Source organism: Lissotriton helveticus, chromosome 12, assembly GCF_964261635.1.
Source record: "Lissotriton helveticus chromosome 12, aLisHel1.1, whole genome shotgun sequence".
NCBI classification, from domain to species: domain Eukaryota; kingdom Metazoa; phylum Chordata; class Amphibia; order Caudata; family Salamandridae; genus Lissotriton; species Lissotriton helveticus.
In genome coordinates this window covers 103,319,144-103,341,610 of record NC_136073.1, presented here as the reverse complement: position 1 = coordinate 103,341,610, position 22,467 = coordinate 103,319,144, and the positions used below count along the sequence as shown (strand labels likewise).

The 22,467-nt window shown below is 40.4% G+C and overlaps 1 protein-coding gene across 1 annotated transcript in view; it reads left to right on the top strand.

Annotated features, from left to right (window-relative positions):
* Positions 1-20,835, top strand: part of LOC144797961 (extracellular calcium-sensing receptor-like) — a 175,055-nt gene extending 154,220 nt beyond the window's left edge. The window contains exons 5-7 of the mRNA XM_078668767.1: positions 5,057-5,286; positions 11,259-11,382; positions 19,919-20,835. Coding sequence (XP_078524893.1) covers positions 5,057-5,286; positions 11,259-11,382; positions 19,919-20,835 — 1,271 coding nt within the window. The remainder of the gene's footprint in view (positions 1-5,056; positions 5,287-11,258; positions 11,383-19,918) is intronic.
* The last annotated feature ends 1,632 nt before the right edge of the window (positions 20,836-22,467 follow it).

Here is a 22,467-nt window from a genome sequence, read left to right as displayed (position 1 = left end):
CCCACAACTTACGAGCTTTGAATGGGCGGACCATCTCCGATCGCAATGGGGCGATGACATATAATAAGTTATTCTCCCCATTGCGAATTGATTACATTTTTTTAGACATCTACTCTTGGTCCAACCTTATAGACATGGAGATTAGGCAGTGATCATAATCCTCTATGTATGGCAATTAACTGGCCCAATGGGCAAAGTGAGTCCACAGGACCAAAATTGATTTCTAAGGAGGCTATCCCATCCAACTGTAATAGAAAACTGAGATGGGAGGCGATAAAGTTTGAGGAGGGGATTCTTCATTATATCAGGGAGTTAGTTATCGGGGAATCTTCTATTTTGTCAGCAATTAAGATGGATTTGGCTAATTTTAATACTTATGGGCCACAATTATTAACCCACTATCAAGATCTTGTAGATAAAATCGGCAATGGTTTTTCAAAAAACTACTAAGGGGAATCAATCTGCTGAGAAGCAAACTTTAAAAACGAATCCTTGGTATACTGCTGACTGCAGGGAAAAGAGAAAGGCAATTGCATTAGCAATAAAGCTAAAAGACCCCAGAGCAGTAAGATTGGCTAGGGGGGACTATCGTAAAATCTTGGCATTATCCAAAAAGAATTGGGAGGAAGATCATTGGCAGCAACTTAAAATTGCTGCATGGGATAAGAACTCTGTGTCCTTTTGGAAACTAATTAATATTTTAGATCGAAGAGGAGTTGACCCTATTTTAAATCACATAAATGACCAGCAATGGCACGCTCATTTTTTAAAGTTATATTGTGAAGATGAGACTCAAGCCCATCTATTTCCAGCAATATCGTCCCTTTTAAGAACAGATTTAATAACAGAGGCAGTTTCTTTCGAAGCAAGAGAGGTTAAAGACGCTATCTCCAAAATCCGTCCTGGCAAAGCAGCTGGTCCAGACGGCCTGCCTGGAGACTTGTTAGCTCGTGATCCTTTGATATGGGCAGACTTTATAGCCAGTCTAATGAATTTAATCCAACTGGGTCTCCCCGTCCCAGATTCTTGGAAAGGGGCGGAGGTAATCACGATATACAAAAAAGGTGATAGAGAGGACCCTGCTAACTACAGGCCAATCAGTTTAATTGACACTATACAAAAGGTAGTTGGCAGGGTCATTGTAAATAGAATTGAGACTTGGCTTATGGAAGAAGAGGTATTAACACACTTCCAGGCAGGGTTTAGACAGAATGTTGGTGCAATAGACCAGGTGTTCCGGTTCTGTGCGGTCTATTGGAAGTCAGTATCTATTAACAAAGGCAGTTTGTATCTGGCTTTCATAGACCTCAAAACCGCATTTGATGTCATTTCTCGCTCTAAACTGTGGGAAGTTTTATTGGCAATGGGGTTTCCTAGCTATCTCCTGCAATTTATCATTAAGCTCCATGAGGACAACTTCGCGAGGATACGGTGGGGGAGCCAAGGGCAACTGACAGGGAGGGTACCAGTCAACAGAGGAGTGCGGCAGGGATGCGTGATGGCACCGACGCTGTTCTCCCTCTTTATAAATGGGGTGGTGGACCATTTGAGGGAGGACCCTGCGGATGCGCCCGTGAGAAGACCCCTACACTCCTCTTTGCGGACGATACCCTCCTGATGTCCAAGACCCCGCAGGGTCTGCAGAAATTGCTTGACCGTTTCTCGCTTTTCTGCAAGGGACGAGGCTTAACAATAAACACTACAAAAACAAAGCTAATGGTTTTTTCGTCAAAAAGGAATTCTAGGAAGGTACATATTTCACTTTTCGGGTCTCCTCTGGAGGTTGTAAATGAATTTGACTGTTTGGGGGTTAGACTATCTAATAACATGTCCTGGGGGCCGCATATATCCAAAATGATACTCAATCTTAAAAGGGTTTCTGGATCCATATTAAAAAATCAGCGCCAGTCCATCAGTAGACCTGTTGCTCCAGCCCTCTCAGTCTATGAGGGGAAGGCGGTAGCTTCGGCTGTCTACTGTTCTGAAATTTGGGGCGCTGAAAACACTAGAGCCCTGACAGTCACAGAGAATAAGTTTATCAGAGATTTGGTATCACTTCCTATGTCAACACCCCTGTTACCGTTATTTTTTGACATGGGCAAGAAATGTATTGCTGATAAAGTCCATCTTAGGCCCCTATTATTCTGGGTGCGACTTAGAAGGACTGAAGAATTAAAAGATTATGCTCGAGTCCTGGACGAGTTAATCACCCTTAATGTGAATAACAAGATAAAGTGGCTTAACAACCTCAAGCTTCTGGTAAACTCGATAGGTCTGGGGGTGTCTTGGATCTCGCAATGCCCACCTACTAAACAACAAGTAAAAAAGCTATATTGGGAATGGGTTGATTCCAAGGTGCATGTTAATCCGAATTTAGGCCCCCTGACAATTAATTTCCTAGAACACAAAGTATTGTGTAAGATTGAGCCCTTTCTGGACTTTATCCAACTGCCTAGAGATAGGACTTTGTTTTTGAAATTTAGATATGGAACCTTGCCTGTTAGAGAAAATACGGCAGGCTGGAAAAGCATGGAGGGGAAAGACCTAAATTGTCCAGGTTGCAGTTGCCCGAATGAATCTTTGGGCCATTTCATATTTGCATGTTCAGCCTACAAACATGTTAGGAACAAATGGCTGAAACCAGTGTGTAAGTCCTTGGGGGTGAAATACCATAGATCAGCCTTGCGCATTATGACAACCAATACTGCCTCATTGTATATTGTTTGTGGGGTGTCAAAATATCTTGCGGGTGCCTGGATAATTCGATCCAGATTGCTAGGCAATGCAGTAACCCCATCTGAATTGATCATTTAGTTACACTATTTTACTTTTTCAATTTTCAGTATTATTTTGTTTGGGTTGTAGTACTTTAGGACGGACTGCTTTTTATGTATTTTTGTATGTATGTCTGTACTTTTATGATGAACATTTGTCGAATAAAGTATTACAACAACAAGAATATACCATTAAAGGACATGCATGAGGTACAGATGCCATAAGGACATACTTGGAAACCAGATCTGACACTTTTTAAAACAATTCTATCATGATTATTGGAATGATAATATTCATTCTCTACAACATTTTGTTCCTGAGCAGAAATTGATTTGGAATGAGAGTATGAATGTTTATCACGAAGTATTGATTTTATAGTGGTAATTCATTGATGGCATCATTTCGATTTGGAATTGTATACCTGAATCATTGATGCATTTCCAATCATAATCATATAAAAGTCATAGCAATAGATACAAATATCAAGGTGTCTCTATATCAAATCAATTTGAAGATAGTAATTCAGGATGTGGATGCTTATGTAGATGACACATAGGGAAATTATAGAAAAATCTCTATAGAATGCTCACCGCCACCAACAGTACACTACAGTTATGGGGGGATAATGAGAGCAAGGAGAAAGGAAAGTGCAGTTCAGACATAGACTTTGAAAATGAAATAGAGGCCATAAAAACTAAACAGCTAGATTCATGCCAACAGAATATAAATCTAAAAACTCTAGCCATTGCAGTGAAATGTTTTGAAATGTTAAAACAAATTATATGCTGTATAAAAATCAACCTGGGTGAAAAGAGACAAAAAACCATCATTTGAGATCTATAACAACCTATAATTCAGGAAGTAAAATCACTTATATATTTACAAAAACATGTGCTTATATTGAAGTTGAATGCTAATGAAACACCATACAACTAGTTGTTAACTGTTAGGAAACCAAGTAGTCTCAAAACATTCAAATTAAGTGTGATATAATACAATATTTAAATAAGGAACATGAGACACTAATCGTTCTAGGGAAACATTAAGGTTTTTACAGATGTAGAGAATGTAATTGGTGTGATTTGACATTCAATAAAGTTATTTGACATTTGAAATTCAAATTTAGTGCTTCAGACCATAGGGGAAAAAATTGACACTAAGCATTTTTTAAATTGTAAATATAAATTGTTCCATACTCATTTGTGAAATCATCTATGTGGGTTCTTCAATAAGAGCTTTGAAAATGAACTGACAGGAGCATTTATGGTCTTTAAAAAACAAAGAGAAAAAATGTCCCCTTGCTGGACAACTTAATAAGATCCTTTATTAGAACAAAATAAAAACCTTAAATTTGTTTATATTGACCATATACAACCTGGATTGAAAAATGTAATAGTGTTTAAAAGGTTTAAACTTGGAACCATTGATACTATGGTGCTGATTATGATGTCGGTTGGAAAGCCTCTGACTTTTAGTCGGAAGCTTTCCGACCGACTCTGTCGGTTTGTGGTCGGATTGCCTGATTAGGATGTCCACGATCATAACATGGTGCCGAAATCTGCCCGCCGGTCAGAACCGCACCATAATACCCTATGGACGGCGTTTCCGCTGTCAAGATTACGATGTTTGTTTCGCACAGCCTTTCTGTGCCAGCCTTTCCAACATGGAAAGGCTATCGGACATTGACTTTGGGGCCCCTAGCAGAGACCCCTTGCCTCTGGGGCCTACAGTAGGTGGTCGAGGGGGTACCTAGTGTACCCCGCTGTAAAACCCTGCACTGTGTGACAGACACCATGGGGTCCCCACCACATGGTGCAGGATTTTACAGTGTTCAGTCACATCATAATCAGGTGGTCACAACCGCTGACTGGAGGTTGGTCGGTCCCGAGACTGAGACATGTCTGTGAGAGGCAAATCCGACTGCCATCGTACTCAGCCCCTAGATGTTTTATCTATAGTCGATTTGACCATTGGGCTTCTTCAATCAATGAACCATACATCAGAATGCTGCTGGCTTCATTGTGACAGAAAGCAGCATTTGTTAGGGCGGGCCTTCTAAAGCTTATTTTTAGGGCTACAGTAGGCATCATGGTCCAAAACAGAAAAATAACCAAAAATGTCACAGGGAAAAATCATTGTACATTAGAGGCATTACTTGTTTTTTTAGTTTTCGCAAACATCTCCTGTTTTAGTGGTTTGGTCCCCAAAAAAGAATATGATACAGAGTGTGACACTATTCCTGCCTTGCAACACATTCAGCTCTGTTTGTTCTTTGTTTCTTAGCTCCTCCATTATATGAAGAGGGTGCGGTTTACAAACAAGATGGGAGACAGTATGTTCTTTGATGGTAATGGCAACCCCCCAGCTGTGTACGATATTTTAAATTGGCACCTGGAACCTGATGGGGAAATTGTTTTTGCTAAAGTTGGAAGCTTTGATTCCAGAGCACCAGATGGGAAGCAACTATCCATCAACAGCAGTGCTATACAATGGAACATTCATAATACTAAGGTACCAAGTGACACATAAACGATAGGCAACAAGCCACCAATTATCTGTCTACATTTAATATAGCTTGAAAGCATGAAAAATGTGTTCCTTTTCATGAACATTGTCTTGAATATAAGCAATGCTTGATGTTCAAAGTTATCAGTCTCAAGGTTCAATGCCTTGGGATAAAAGGGCACTGGCTGATAAAAGGCCAGTTATAAAGCAATGATGACTCTTTTGAAAGTGTAGATGATGCCTACAGTAGGTGGTCGAGGGGGTACCTAGTGTACCCCGCTGTAAAACCCTGCACTGTGTGACAGACACCATGGGGTCCCCACCACATGGTGCAGGATTTTACAGTGTTCAGTCACATCATAATCAGGTGGTCAGAACCGCTGACTGGAGGTTGGTCGGTCCCGAGGGTCGTGGACCTTGGTCAGCGGACTCGATAATTCTCGCTTCGGTGCTTACTCTAATCAGGGGTTCCACTCGGCAACTCTGGGCATTAGCTTGCCTAATCTCCACAACGGCCCCACCAATTCCGGGGATGCCTGGCTCCACCTTGGGGACTCCCAGCAAGGGACCATCCCACAGGGAAAGCCAGGACGGGTTCCCCAGAGTTATACAGCGCCGGGACGCCCCGTTGCTGGGGCAGCTGTGCGCTTTACAAGTATACTACATTTACATTTACATGGTCATGCATTTAGAGACTGCACTGAGCAGTTAGTGCAGGCCACCTGGCATTAGCATATTGCGGAAATCTACAGGGCAGTCTACCATTTTTATACCCCGAAAATTGGTAAATAGTGATAAATACTGCTATCAAATAATTAATAATCATTGATACCTACAATAAGATAATTGGCTGGAACGTCTCACCAGACATTCTTCAAAATGTGATGGGCACATAGGAACTCAGCCTCTAAAGCAACAAACTGGAGCAAGTACATCCAGTAGAAAGAGTTTATTAGTTCCCATTATCCAATATGTCAAAATATGTGGAATTCAATCTAACTCAAGGGATAGTCAACCCCTTCCAGAACAGTTAAGCAAGAATCAACTGTTCTCATTGTTCCATTCCATTTAGAGCCGTATTTACTAACAACGTGCCAATCTGTTAATGGTAGAGAACTTGGAGGCATGTTAAATGGCAAAGTGGAGGAAGAGATACTTAATTGAGTAATGCTGTTTAGGGGAGATTAGAAAATTGGTGAAGCAGACTGTAATCATTTATACATCATTACACAGACCTTGCTGTGAAATTAGTTTGTCAAGGTAGTTTTTTCTTTGTATTTAGCAGATGTAAGCACAGTTTGTAGGCTGTTGGGTGCTCTGAGGTACAGGATACCAAGCACATTTTTAAATGTAGTTGTGGATGGCAGGAGTTAATCAAGATTGAGAATAGACCACTAACAAAGTTCAAATACTGACTGCAAACTGTTTTAAATAATATGTAACCCTCCGTCTACCCAACCACATATTGCCCTTTCATCCTCCCCCTCACCTCTGACCCCAATCTCCCCCAGACATCTCCATTGCTAGTGCAATCTTCCAAACACTGACATCAAAATACTCACTCCCCCTAGCAACCCTCCCTCCCCTGACATCTTAACTGCACACCCCATCTCCTGAATTCACACGCCCTCTATTAACCGATCTCCTTCAACCCCAAATACTACCTATAACACCTCTCCTTCCTACCGGCACCTCCACCTGGAATCCCTTGCTGTACTCCCCCTGGCCCCATCATCTCCCTCTCTGAACCCATTATTTCCCTCTCTCTGAGTTAAACACCACCCCCAACCTTGATGTGGTCTCTCTCCCCACTCCTCATGCCCTCCCTCCCTTTGTCCAACAGTCCAAGCACTTCGGGCCTCTCATATCCTCCACACAACAGACTTCCCTCCGCGGTAAACGCAGAACATACTCTATCCCCCCTCCTCCCCAACTGTGTCCCCCCTTATGCTAATAACCAAGACACTACTCAAAATAGAACACAATCTCACCACATTGACGACCAAACTCCCTTGATTTAGAGAGAGAATTTCAATGCCCTCAGAACCAGGACACTCCTCAATCGTTCATATTCCCGCAACTGGTTTGAAAAACACAACTAATTACAAACGCTGGAGAACTACTCCTCTCTTCTGCCGTATTCGTGGGCCTCGCAGCACCTCAAGCTATCTCTCCCCTTCCAACCTTGTTGACCTATGCAACTCTTACCTTCTTAATTCTTCAATTACCGATCCTCCCCTCCCCCACTCTAACATCCCCGTTATTCTGGGGACTACCAGAATCCCCTCCTCTCTCGTCTCCCCCAGACCCCCTTCTCAATTCACCGCTATCCACTCCTGCCCACCCCCCAAAACATCCCTAAACCCCTTGCCTGCATGCTTGTGAACTGTCGATCTGCTGTCCGACATGCAATTGAAATTTCTGAAACCTTCCTAAGCGAACATTGACATCGCCTTCCTCATGGAAAGCTGGCTAACTGACCACTCAGCGAGCACTTACTCCCCCTCCCCCGGTTACTCTATTATCAGAAAAGACAGACGTGACAGAATAGGGAGTGGTTTAGCTATAATTTTCTCAAATATGAACTTTAGCTCTCCCTTGTTAAAAATTCAGAACACTCCACCTTTGAATACCTTGAAGCTGAACTAAAGGTGCAGGGTTCTTACCTAATTCGACTACATAATATTTACCACCCTCCTGGAGATCCTCTTCCCTTCACGGAGGAGCTATCCGACCTTCTGACACCATCCTCACTATCCAACTCAAAAAATCTCTTCCTTGTAGATCTTAACCTCCACTGGAATGATAACGAGGATCCCACAATCAACCTCCTCACCAATCTTCTTGAGATTAATGACCTCAAGCAAGTGTGCCAGACCCCTCCCCACACCAAAGGGGCAACTCTTGACGCCATTATTACCAACAATGACTTGGCCTTCCTTTCCAACATCATCCCCATCGACTAGTCTAACCACCACCTAAAACCGTTCACCATCGCTACCTCGGCCTCACCCCCCCACTAAAAACATTAAACCTATGAAATGGATCAGAAATTTAAATCTTATCCCCCCCTGGTGAACTGGAGTCTAAACTCCAGGCTCAACTTCTTCTCACTCCACTCTCCCAAAACACAAACAAGCTTACCTAACACTTTATTAACACTGTCATTAAGATCTTAGACCAAAGTGCCCCTCCTGAACTAAAAAAATCAAAGAAATATCCCATCCAAATTGTGGTTCAACTCAGAGCTAAACAATGAAAGAAGCTCACTAAGACTGACAGAAAGAACATGGAGACAGCATCCCTCTCCCTCACATCTCACACTCCTCAGATCAGCTAGATCTACTGACAAGAAACACATTTTCAATGAAAAGGCATTCTTCTTCCGTACACAACTTGATCGTGCCAAAAATAGACCCAGAGAATTGTTCAACATTGTTGGTAACCAAACATCCTCCGCCCCCAAAAGCTGACGGCCTCTACTGTTAGATGCAAAGAAATTGCTAACTTCTTCTTGAAAAAATCGCCAAAATAGATTAATCCTTTCTTCTTACTCAGATCCTACCTAACTCCCAATATACTGCTGACGTAACTGCAAAAGCTCATACCTTATTAACCCTACTCCCTGACTCTGCCTCACGCTTACCCGCTATTACACCTCCCCCTGACTCCTCCTTGCACTTATCTACTACTATACCTCTTGAGACCAACCACTTTAATTTGCAGCAACAAAATAATGCCTCCTGGCATAATTTCCACTCTGTTACTGTGCTGGAAGTTTTTAACATCATTGCTTAACTATAACCGTCTTCTCACACTAAAGTCCCCCTCTCTTCTAACCTTGTCCAAGACCTAAAGCACACCATTGTCCCATTTTGAACTATGATCATCAACTCCTCCCTTGCCACGGGGTGTATCCCCAACTCCCTCCAACTCGGACAAATCACCCCCACTATTAAAAACCCTAATGCTGACCCAAATTACCTTAAAAATCTCCGCCCCATCTCTAAACTCCCCCTTCTTTCCAAAGCCCTCGAAAAATGTGCCCTGCTCCAATTGGACAAACACATAGATACTTTCAACCTACTGGACCCCTTGCAATCAGCCTTCAGAAAAGGCTGCAGTACAGAAACTGCCATGCTAAACATAATTGATGACATCCACCACTCCCTTGATAATGGTGAGACCTGCCTACATATCCTCCTTGATCTCTCCGCTGCGTTTGATACAGTTAACTACTCTTCCCTACTTAATGTGCTCAGAGATTGCTTTGGCCTCAATGGTCCTGTCCTTAAATGGTTTGCCTCCTATCTCCAACACCAAACACAGCAAATCAAAATCTTCAATTGCCTATCAAACACCACACCTGTCTCCCTAGGTGTCCCCCAGGGATCTATTCTCTCTCCCTCTCTCTTCAACCTCTTTATGGAACCTCTCACCCTCATTCTAAAACAAGCTGAAATCAATTACAACCTCTATGGCGATGACACCCAACTTTACTATAAGATAAAATCCCACTATGATGTTCTACACCTTAACAATACCCTGACTAAGATCCAATCCTGGTTCCATTCAAATCACCGCAAACTCAACCCTAAAAAAACTGAAATCATTCTCTTCTCTCATAAAAATAACCCTCTCCAAACTTGGATCTCTGACCTCAACACCCTCAACTGTCTGATCTCCTTATTCAATTCAGTAAAATATCTTGGTATCACCATTGACAATAGCCTAAATTTCAATGTCCACATAGAAAATGTGGCTAAAAGTGCACTTTTCACTCTCCGTCATCTCAAGAAAATTAAACCCTTTATTCCAATTGATGACTTTAAGTTATTTGTCCACTCACTGGTCCTCTCGAGAACTGACTACGGCAATGCTTTCCTCACCAGAATCCCCAAGGTCCACCTAGCCCCACTCAAATCTGTGCGCAACTTAGCGGCCAGGCTCATCACGACTGCAAATGTTTCAACCACATCTCCCCTGCCCTCAAAACCCTTAAATGGCTTCCCATTGAAGGCAGATCCTCCTACAAGACTGCTTGCATTACACACAAAGCCCTCCACCAAAATACCCTGCTGTACCTCTATATAAACTCAACAAAGCGGGCTGTTCACGACTGATGAGAAGCACCAACGCTCTCCTCCTTATCCCACCCCTGCAAAAAAAGAAAAACACACAATCTTGCTCCTTCTCTGGAAATGCCCCAAACATTTGGAATGCCCTTCCTAAAGACCTGCGGTGTAACCCTTCCTAAGTCCATTTTAAAAAAGACCTCAAAATGCACCTCCTCAACAAATATTGGGGTGCATTTATGTCCCCCGTACTCTCCTGCTGTCTCCCCCTTCCCCCTTCACTGGTTCCACTCCCTCCCCTACCATTTCTTCTCTGCTCCATCACCCAGTCTTTCCCATCCCCTCCTGTACCCCCTCTCCATCTGCTTCCCAACCCCTACGCATGACTAACTACTTACTGCCTGTTGTACTTCATGCCTATCTCCATCTCATATAATAGTATAAAATTTGATCTCCCATATCCATGTTATCTATGTAAATAGCTCTTGTTTTATATATCGATTAATTCGATCTGTACAAATTCAAGCCTTTCGATTTTGTTAACCTGTCGGAATGCTATGTTATTGAAAAATTGTTATATGCCTTTGTTATCTTCATACTCATGTAAAGCTCTCTGATACTCCCGGATCTAGCCAGCACCATATAAAATATTTAAAATAAATAAATAAAATAAATAAATGTATTAAGATAAATTTATAAGGGGGCTCATTAGTTTTGGATCTCATTTAGGACAGTCTTGGATGTAAGTTATTATTCGGACTGCTTTATTTATACCATGCTCTTTGATTCACTTGCAATCCATTATAAAACCTAGATTAAGAATGGTATGCCAATATTTTAGTACAGCTTCATTAATGCTCATATGACATATTTTAAATATTCACTTGTGCATGTCCTCCTCAGGTTCCTATATCTGTGTGCAGTGAGAGCTGTAGCCCAGGTTACAGAAAAGCCCCTAAAAAAGGACAGCCTCACTGTTGCTTTGACTGCATTTTATGTTCAGAAGAGGGAATTTCAAATGAAACAGGTACATTGTTAATTGCATCATTAAGATGCGTATATTTACATTTTCCAGTGACAACTTACATCTGAGCATGGTTATGTTATTCTGTTTTCAACATGTGTACAACTTGTACCCCTCAATTCTCACTCATTGCGTATCTCAGACATTGCTTACCTTTATATTTCTGTAGGCGGTATTGTAGTCTATCACCTCGTGCGGTGGTTTTCCTGCATAAGCAATGTTTTTTTGCCAAATTCCTCATATGTCATATGTCTGGCATCTTGGAACATGAGCTTCTTGTAAATTATATTTCTAAGTGACATTTCCTGGTGAGGCATTTGGATTAAATATGTTTGAAGATTCCATGTTTACAATGAACATTTAAGCATCTCTAAATCCCAGCTTCCCCCCTGTAACCCACCCTTTTAGCTACCCTAATACAATGTATTTTAACCTTTCAAACCTTGTTCCCCATTTTCTTTCACCAGCACTCATTCATTGATTGTATCCTATATGTTCTGTATGTTACTAGTTATCCACCATTTTCACTATCTCACAAATCTGACCACCCTATGGCTAAGTCACAGCCTCCATTTCTTTCCTTCACATTATTTGGCTTTCCCGAATTTAATAACAATGTTAAAGAAGGGCAGCCACTAAAGTTTAAGGTTTGCAGTCAAAATGGTGGAAATAGGGCTTCGAATTCAGGGATGAGCACACTCATCTCTTTCTTTTGAGTGGTTTCCAAGTGAGCAAACACTGAAAAAGAATATCTTGTTTGCATTTTGATACAGTTCTTTTCTTGAGGCTGCATGTTCTGTTTGATATTGAGACCGATGTAATACAACATGGTGGGGCAGTGGGAATCCATTGAACTGGCAATACTTCCCAGCAAGACAAGGAGGATGTTGGTTTGGAGTCACGCTTAAAAATGGGGTAAGAGGAACATTGGTCAAAAACTGATGAAAGCACAAAGAAGTTGTAGACTACTAGCAAGAAAATAATTAGGATTTATTTTTAGGATTATGTAGGCTGAATATGTTTTCAATAATAAAACATTTAGGGGCCGATTACCATGTAGGTCGATGTAGGTCGGAAAAGCTCCAAAATAGATTCCGGTCTGCTGAATCCGATTCGGAACCTATCTTTCCAACCGATTCGGAAAGCTTTCCGACTGACCGATTATAATAGTCGGAAAGCATTTCGACTTTCCGAGTCAGTTCAGAGTCGGTTCCGAATGGCATTTGGAGGAACTGAGTTGGTCGGAGGTGAATCGTACAGGTCTACGGACCTCGTTTCCGACCGACATATTACGATGTCTGATAGAGACAGCCTTTCCAAATCGGTTGTTCTGACATGGATCGACTGTAGGAATCTGACTTTGGGGGCCTGTAGCAGCCCCGCTTCACCAAGCCTTCTGAATGGGGCCTGTGGGGGTATCCTAGGGACCCCCTTTCCAACCATGCACATTGTAGCCGGCACCAAGGGGTGCCCGCCACAGGGTGCGAAATTTTGCCCAGCCACCCCTTTCTTGTATTAAGGAAAAATACATACACCCAAGACTGGAACATGCTTCACATGTGTAAGATGTATGTTAGCGTTAAAGAACACATGGTAACTGGCCATGAAAACATGTAGACAATTTCTTTGACATCTGTAGTCATTCACAGACTGATTCATTTTTTGGATCTTATTAATCTGTTGTTAAATAGGAGAGACTAAAACTATAACCTATTTTCAGTGAAATGATTCACAATGCACTTTTCACAATAACTGGTCCCTGTTGTGCAGGCTGAAGCTGAGTTTGAATAGCCCAATGAAGTTAAATTGAGGTATATTTCAGGAAACATTTGAACTTTGCATCTGTACATCTAACTTGGAAAGCATTTTAGTACATTTTTCTAGGCCAGGTAAAATCTACACACATTTCTCCGCTTATGGTAAACAGAGAACGAATTGAATTAATAAGAGTGCACCTTAATGGATTGATAAGAAGAGTGATGTAGGATTATAGTTCAACTATACAATATGAACTAGACATTACAGAAGCCTCCCTTTAGGTGGGTCATAGGGAATGGCAGTGTGTTGAATTATAGTACCTACAGGCAGTGATTGTATGAGGTGGGGAATAAAATTGGGAAGCATCTTACCTGACAAGGTAAGTGTTACTAGGCTCCTAATTATACTCTTAAATGAAGCATCTGGTTGCATTGGAAGTATTGACTTACCATGATACCATAAGGGCCATATTTATTGTATATTATCAAACATTGTTCTTGTAAGACTCTATTCTCTTGCCAGGAATGTGGCAAGTACTTCTGCCAACTTGAATTTTGACTGATTGAAAAAGGGAGAACCTTCTAGTAGAAATAACATCTTCTGCATTTTTAGTAGTGATTTAATCTTTGGTGACAGGAAGTTCCTGCAAGCAGATAGCATTGACACATAATAGTAAAGCAAAAGAAGATATTACCCTTCAAATTATTTTCTTTGTAATAACATTTAAGAAGTCTCCAATACCTGCAAGGAAGATACATTGATAGTATTCCTTGGTCACAAAAATCTTATCTGGCTGTATATAACCGGATCCTGAGGCTCAACAGTGATTACAAGATTTTCATACATTATGTCCATCAGGTGGGAAATGTAATTCCAGATTGATCAGGAACAAACCAGGTAATAACAGGACATTTTGTGGCAGCAAACAAACACTATTTGACTGGGGTGTTGGTAGCAATATCACTCAATGCTGAGAAGATCTTTGGCCTGGTAAACTAAATATTTTGGTAGTTAGTAGTCCCAATTGACCTGGTTAAGGAAACGTCTTTCAACCAGTGCAGGAGCTCTGCTAATAATTAATGGACATATGTCAACATCAATTTTTATAATCAATTCCCCAAATCTGAAGCAATTACGTTCTAAATGGGCCCTAAAAACTGAGCTCCTACTCAGACTGCTGATGCTGTCTAAATAGACGCCTTTTTTCAGACAATAATGTCCGGTACTTAGTTCCTGTTGGCAGCTATTGTAAACATGTAATTGCTGCATTAGTAAAGTCTCTTGCAACTTAGCCTATAACTCCAAAACAGGGCCGCTGATATGGAAAGGTTATGGGCCTGATTTGAGTTTGGTGGTGTGGGAGCAGTCTGCCATGCAAGTGCCCCGCACCAACATGGCCAAACTCGACTGCCAACTGCCCACCCAATTACAAGTTTCCTTGTGGTCTGGTGGGTGGTCTTTTAGAAAGGCACTGCAACTGGAGCTCCAAAGCCCATTACTGCAAGGCATGGACTGCGCATGATATGCCGTGCAGTATACAGGGTGCAGCATACAGGGTGCATGTACACCATGTGCCCCCCTGCATGTATACCCAGGCCCATATAGTTTTCTCACCTCCAGCATTTTCATGGCTTGAGCACTGCCAAGACCGCTGCTCCACCGCCATGGATCGTGGTTCCCCAGCAGTTGCTGCGGTCTAATGGTGGTCTGACCACCAGAGCCGTATATGCCAGTCAGACCACTGATGCGATGGTAGCCGCACCGATACGTCACCGTGGGTTTGGCGGTCCACAGCCCTATGACTTTCCCATTGTTTAGGAATGCAATTAATAAACTGATGTTTCTGTATATTGGGATAACATGACCCACAGACATTTCAAAGCTATATGATCTAAATCTTAAACATCTAACAAACAAAACCGAACCCCAGCTCATGATTTGGGAAAACTCCCTCCTTGACTGGTTGCATAAATGCATTAACAATTAATGTAGTCATTTGCTTTGTATATATGTTAATTCGTTTCTTTGTTATCTTACCAGATAATTGCTTTGAGCAGCAAGCTGTAGTCACGAAGTTCATGTGGGCAGACAAAGTGCTTGGGTTATCGGTCAAAATATTTTATAGAACTAAAGGTGAAGAAAGACCAAATCTAGAGGGATACTATTATGCAGGAGCAGATCCTCCATAGCAAGCTGAGCTCTGAGATGAGACTTATCAATTACAACTTATGACCAAACCTCTTAGATGGGAGGTTTTCTTTCTAAATTTGAATATCCAAAAGTTAAAAAAGAAACGATTAGAAGTGTTGGAAATTGGGTTACTGGCTGAGGTGGGTAAATCCCTTCTCAAGCAGAAACCACAATCTCTGACCGAGTGAAACACAAGCAAACCCCAAATTAACCTGTACTTAACGCTCAGGTAGCTTGGTACAAAGCAGTCAGGCTTAACTTAGATAGAGCATGGGCCAGATATTGGTACCAAGTTAGGCCAGCTGAACAAGAATACCTTATATCTGGTTGCAGGGCATTGTGATGTCCTGCGTAAAGGATGCGTCATGCAGCTGAGCAGATCTGAGGTCCTGGTGTAGCGAGGTGGCGATGCAAGGCCCTGCGTCATTACCAAGAATGCCAATGAGGGGTTTGCGGCGTCTTGTAGCAAAGAAGCACCCTGAACCGGCTGGTATGGCCTACTCTGTGGGTGGACATATGTATTAAAAAATAGAGGTATGGGCCTGATAAGAGGGTTACCTTCCCTGGTCAAGGTTGTAGTTTAAAACAGCACACACAGGCTGTAATGGCAGGCCTGAGACATGTTTAAGGTGCGATAAATGCTGCAGGCCAACTAATCTTCAGGCCTTGAATACATGTTGGCTCATTGTACTAGGGACTTAAAGGTATATTAAATATGCCAATTGGGTATTCGCCAATGTTACCATGTTTAGAGGATAGGGAACAAGCACTTTAGCACTGGATGAGCAAAAATGGAGGAGGAAAGCAAATCATTTGGGGGAAGACCAACCTAAGGCTGTCAGGTCTAACAGATGCATTATTCTTATTATTATCAATCTTCTCTCTCGTATGAATGGAATACAATTCTGGCATAAATAAAACCCAATTCGGGATAACCTCTGCGTCCCAGAGGCAACATTGGCACTGAATTCAGTTTGATAGTTATTTTATGTTGCTCTATTCAAATAACTTTAACAAAATATCAATCTTGAATTTTCAATCGACTAAAAAATTATTATGATAATACCAATATATTAGCAAAATGAAAAAATAATAATCAAATCATTGTCTTTGACAAATATCAGAAAGACGCTTTGCCTTCAACACAATAGGTACTAATTAATTCAGATTTGCACTGTGTGCAATATCCTGAGATGTGTGGGCTCTTTTGACCATTATTCAACTTAAAACTATGTTTCCTGATACTAGTTATTTTGTCCATACTGTAAATCTACAATCGTAGAATGGGGGCATATGATTTTCGAATGTCCAGAGCTCCAAAAATTAAACCCTCTTTCTGCTAATATTTTCTGAGACCTAAATAATGTTTTTTGGGTTTCCGAAGCAACATCTTTTCTTGCCTGCATTGTAATACTTGGATTACTCTGTGCACCATTTAATAAATATTTTGAAAGTGAATTTTTACTAATCACTGTGACTTTAGTGACATAATCTCTGAACATTAGTTCATGCCAGCAGTGGAACTATATTTTAAGAGTTGTGACTGAGAGATGAGGCTGCATAAACTGGATCCCTTTCTATGGACTGCACCGACGCAGAAGGGTATGCAAATGTATTTGTCCCATCTACAGCACAGATATTAACTTGACATTTTTTTCAAAGTTACTGCATGTGCTGCAGACATTGGAGCTTTGAAACACGAAGAGGTAGTTACTGCCTTGCGTTTCCGAGTTCAGCTGCCTTAAGGACATGAACTAGTTCAGAATTTTCAGAAAGACCCCTCTGTGTCTGTTCAGTGCAATGATAGGTATCCTGTTATGGCTCCAGGTGTTTACAGAGGACATATCTGGAGAGCCTGGGACCAAATATGTTGACCAATAAAGCGTGGATGAGAAAGCTTGAAACCTTCCCCTTTTCCTCTTATTAATTAATTGTGCCTGTTTTCTTAGTCCTCTTGTTTTTTCTCTTTTCCTATTCCATTCTGCTTTCCGACTTCTTTTCTTTCCTTCCTTTTCTGCTCCCTCTGATTCGACATTGAGGATCACTGAAACAATATCGACGTCAAGAATATCGAGTTACAAAAATATCGAGGTAAAAATATAGAATACCAAAATGTTGACCTGCTATCTCCAAACAGGTAAGTACAAAAATATCGAATCAAAAACATCGATGTAAAAAATATAGTTAGTCAAAATATCGAATTTTTAATAAACTTTAAATTAATTAAAAAATAATAAAATAATAAATATAATTAACTTAAACATACTTAAAATACTTAAATAACCTTAGAATTAATTAATAATTAATGTAAGTAAAAAAACAAACATACACATTGATTTGTTAATACATATATATATATAAACGTAATATTAATAAAAAAAAATACAATTTCTTTACTGTAGGATAGCGGAAAGGGTAAAATTTACTATTACCACTCTAGTGAGTGCAACAGTAGGGAAAGCGTTGGATAGCATAGGGGTAAAAATTACTATTCCAACTCCAGAGAGTGCAACAGTAGGGGAAGCGTTGGATAGCGTAGGGGTAAAAATTACTATTCCAACTCCAGAGAGAGCAACAGAAGGGAAAGCGTTGGATAGTATAGGGGTAAAAATTACTATTCCCACTCGGGAGAGTGCAACAGTAGGGAAAGCGTTGGATAGCGTAGGGGTAAAAATTACTATTCCCACTCCGGAGAGTGCAACAGTAGGGAAAGCGTTGGATAGCGTAGGGGTAAAAATTACTATTCCCACTCCAGAGAGTGCAACAATAGGGAACACATTGGATAGCGTAGGGGTAAAAATTACTATTCCAACTCCAGAGAGTGCAACAGTAGGGAAAGCGTTGGATAGCGGGAGGGTAAAAATTACTATTCCAACTCCAGAGAGTGCAACAGTATTCCCCTATAAACCCGCTACAGAAAATACATTAATAAAATTTACATAATTATCAATCATTCAATTAATTAAAATTAATTACCAATTATATTTTAATTAATTACCAATTAACAATTTAAATATCAATTAATTCAAAATAAATACCAATAAATAAATTTAAAAATGTAAATAATTATATTTAAATTACTTCCATCCCTATTCCCCTATAAACCCACAACCCGCTACAGAAAATACATTAATAACATTAATATAATTATCAAGTAATCAATTAATTAACATAATTACCAATGATATTTTAATTAATTACCAATTAATTATTAATTAACAATTAATTCAAAATAAATACAATAAATAAATTAACATATTTAATTATAATTAAATTACTTCCCACCCTATTCCCCTATAAACCCACAACCCACAACCCGCTACAGAATTATATTACGTAAAAATTAAATACCATAAAATTATTTAATTAAAATGAATTATAAAATAAATATACACTTTTCACACATATACTAACATAAATAATAATTACAAAAATGTATATTATTTTACTTAATTCAAATTCGATATTTTTGTTGTCTATATTCTGTCCATTCTATATTTTTGTTGTCTATATTCTGTCCATTCTATATTTTTGTTGTATATATTCTGTCCATTCAATGTTTTGTCCATTCTATATTTTTGATTCGATATTAATGCTATTCTATTCGATATTTTTGTAGTCTATATTGTGTCCATTCGATATTGTGTCCATTCTATATTTTAAACTCGATATTAATGTAACTCGATATTAAAAACTCGATATTTTGAGCGTATACCCGTAACCACATCCATGCTCAGGACAGCTCCTGGCCCTCATGAGTCACAGTAGACGTGGGCTCATGGCGGCCGGGATCCATCCGAACTTTGCCGCTCCACCCACGCTTGGTTAATTCCACGCCTGTGCAGGAGAATTAATTAGTGGGTGGAGTTCGGACGGCTCCCTGCCGCCATGAGCACACACCCACCGTGATTTATGATGGCCCGGCGCCGTCCTGGTTACCTGATCACCACGCCCAGCCACGCCCGCCCTCACACCGCGGCGGAATTTGCCACGCGACGAGGGGGTTAACCTGCAATACCCATTGCAGACTATCTTTGGCAGTGCAACAAACCCCACTATGGACATAGCATACTTTCCACAGCCTTTGGACATGCATAGGAAAGTTTGATTGCAGGTCCTTTTCCTAGCTCCCTTGTGTTCATAACATACTACACAAATCCTACGGACAAGCCCTGTGATCAATCCCCATTTGGATGTTATTCATTCCAACCATTCACAGTACGAAAAAGTGACTGGCATTTTTGACTATGCATTCACATTGAAAATAATGTATGTGAATTTAAGAAATTGACAGCCCAAGGGCACTATAGTTGCCCACTGACAATGATGTCCCTCAGATTGGCAGATGAGAACTCTTACTTTAGAGTTCCAAAAAGATCAAGATGTAAATTGTGTTCTCACCCACAAAATCTGCCTCAATTCAACACAGATTTAATGAAATGTAAATCTGTGTATGTCAATAGTGGTCAGAAAACTCATCTAGAATGCACAATCATAGATTTGTTGTACCTAAAACATACACATTGTGAGGACATCCAGCTTTTGATGATATTATATGTCCCTCCATGCATCATTGTAATTTCTCTTTCAGATTCTTCAAAGTGTTGGCCGTGTCCATTGGAATTGTGGCCCAATTTGATGAGAACTGAATGTGTGCCAAAAACCATAGAGTTTCTTCCATATCAGGAGATCATTGGATGCCTTCTAGTTGCTGCAGGAATGGGTTGTTTCCTCATAACTGTTCTGATTTTACTCACCTTCTACAAGCACCGAGATACTGCACTTGTAAAAGCCAACAACCGGGAACTCAGCTACCTTCTTCTGGGGGCTCTTGCGCTCACTTTTCTATGCCCTTTCCTCTTTGTTGGAGAGCCTCAAAAAATTGCCTGCCTACTCCGTCAGCCCGCCTTTGGCATTATATTTGTACTCTGTGTGTCTTGTGTATTGGCAAAAACCATCATGGTTGTCATCGCCTTTAATGCCACAAAGCCTGGCAGTAACATGAGGAGGTGGCTGGGCCCCAGTGTTCCTTTATTTACTGTCTCTTGTTGTACAGTACTTCAGATATTAATCTGTGCTTTGTGGCTGTTGCTCTGCCCTCCTTTCCCAGAGAAGAACATGAAACTAAAGACTGGGACCATTGTCTTCCAGTGCAATGAATGTTCAGAAACTGCATTCTGGTGCATGCTGGGATACATGGGCCTGCTGTCATTGGCTAGCTTCTTGGTGGCATTCCTGGCCCGGAATTTGCCTGATAGCTTTAATGAGGCAAAATGGATCACATTCAGTATGCTTGTCTTCCTCAGTGTGTGGATGTCCTTCGTCCCTGGCTATTTAAGCACGCAGGGGAAATACATGGTGGCTGTGGAGGTCTTTGGGATCATCTCTTCCAGCGCTGGAATTCTTATTTGTATTTTTTTCCCAAAATGTTACATCATTTTAATAAAACCTGAACTCAACACAAGAGAACATTTGTTAGCGAAACGAACAGATTCCTACATAAGATGAAGACGAATATATGACGTTACAGCGCAAGCAATTACAAAGCATGCTTTTACATCACAGTTTTGACAACGCAACTACCATTACATCGCATGATTTTACAACGCATACCATTACGATACATGTTTTAAAACTACCATTACAACGCATTCCGTTACAACGCATACCATTACAACGCATAATACTTTTAGTGCAACAGTAAGGTGAGTGTTGGATAGAGTTTGGGTAAAATTTACTATTACCAACTACTCCAAAACCTATACCCACCCTAAAACTTAAAAATCTCCATTACTAACCTTATAATGTGTTGTGATGGCATGCGTTGTAATGGCATGTGTTGTAATGGGATGCGTTGTAATGACATGCGTTGTAATGGCATGCATTTTTATGGCTTGTGATGTAAAGGCACAAGCGTAGTAAAAGTTGTGTTGTAAAGGCATTGCGATGTAATGCCTGCGTTGTAATGGACGTTTCCCGATGAAGACTATTTAACATCTTTGCACATCCTGGAACATTGAATATCTGCTCTGTATCACTCACACATTTAAATGTATTTAGTGCTTTTTAGACTATTTGTATATGAGATTACAGATTTTCCATATTATTGTTAAACTAGGTTCGGTAAGTTTGCTACAAATATTTTATTCATAATTCACAACATTTACTTTTCCCATCCACATAAAGTCCAGTTATCAATGAGAGAACATCTTACCACCAGAAAGTGCACAACAAAAGTGCCCAAAAGATGTACAATTAATATGACAATAAACTCATTATTGACAATTTGAAGATTATGATGATGATTTTGCCTATCTGGGAAGAAACTGCTTAAGTAAATAGATGTTTTTCACACTTTGCTCTGTCAGTCTCTTTATCATATTGCCAGGTCAGCTGTGTGTTAGATTGATACATAACCATATGCAAATGTATCTTGATAGTGGTAAAGGAATAACCTTTGGTAGCAGTTCATGCAGGGATATCTATAGAGGAGGCTTGTTTCGTCAACTAAGGACTAAATGTAATTTAGACCGTGAAATGTACCTTTAAACGTCTGGATAGACTTAGAACTATATCCTCACACATAAGCATTAAGAACAATATACATCAGCATGCCCTCTTAGTCCAAACAGATGTTAAAAATGTGCTATCTTAGCCATCAGAGAATCTAAGACTTGCTCAAGGGGATGTCTTTCAAATAGAGGATGACATGACACTGAAGGCCCATGCCTTCTCCAATATATTCATGGGAACTGATTGTGAGCTTCTAGTTCCCATATAGATTGCAGCAGCTCTTAAGTGTATAGTTTCTAAACTTTTCATTATATGATATTTATTTATGAAGGGTAGATTGGACTAGGCCATGTACTTTGTGTCGGTAATGTTATCTCTTGACAGGGGCATCACTCCAATTTTTCTTACTATCTTCAGTGATTTTTTGTTTGTGGTATCTAGCTTAGCCCAGAGCTCTCATTGCATATATCAATCAGAGTATTTCACATATATGGGATCCAGGGTTCTTCCAAAGCTCAAATGGGCCTGCACACGATATGCAGCCATCCTGAAAAACTTTGATGTCTGAAGTGGGTCAACAACAGACACAATAGAGGATTGGTTTTGTAGATGTGATGTCAGTTTTGC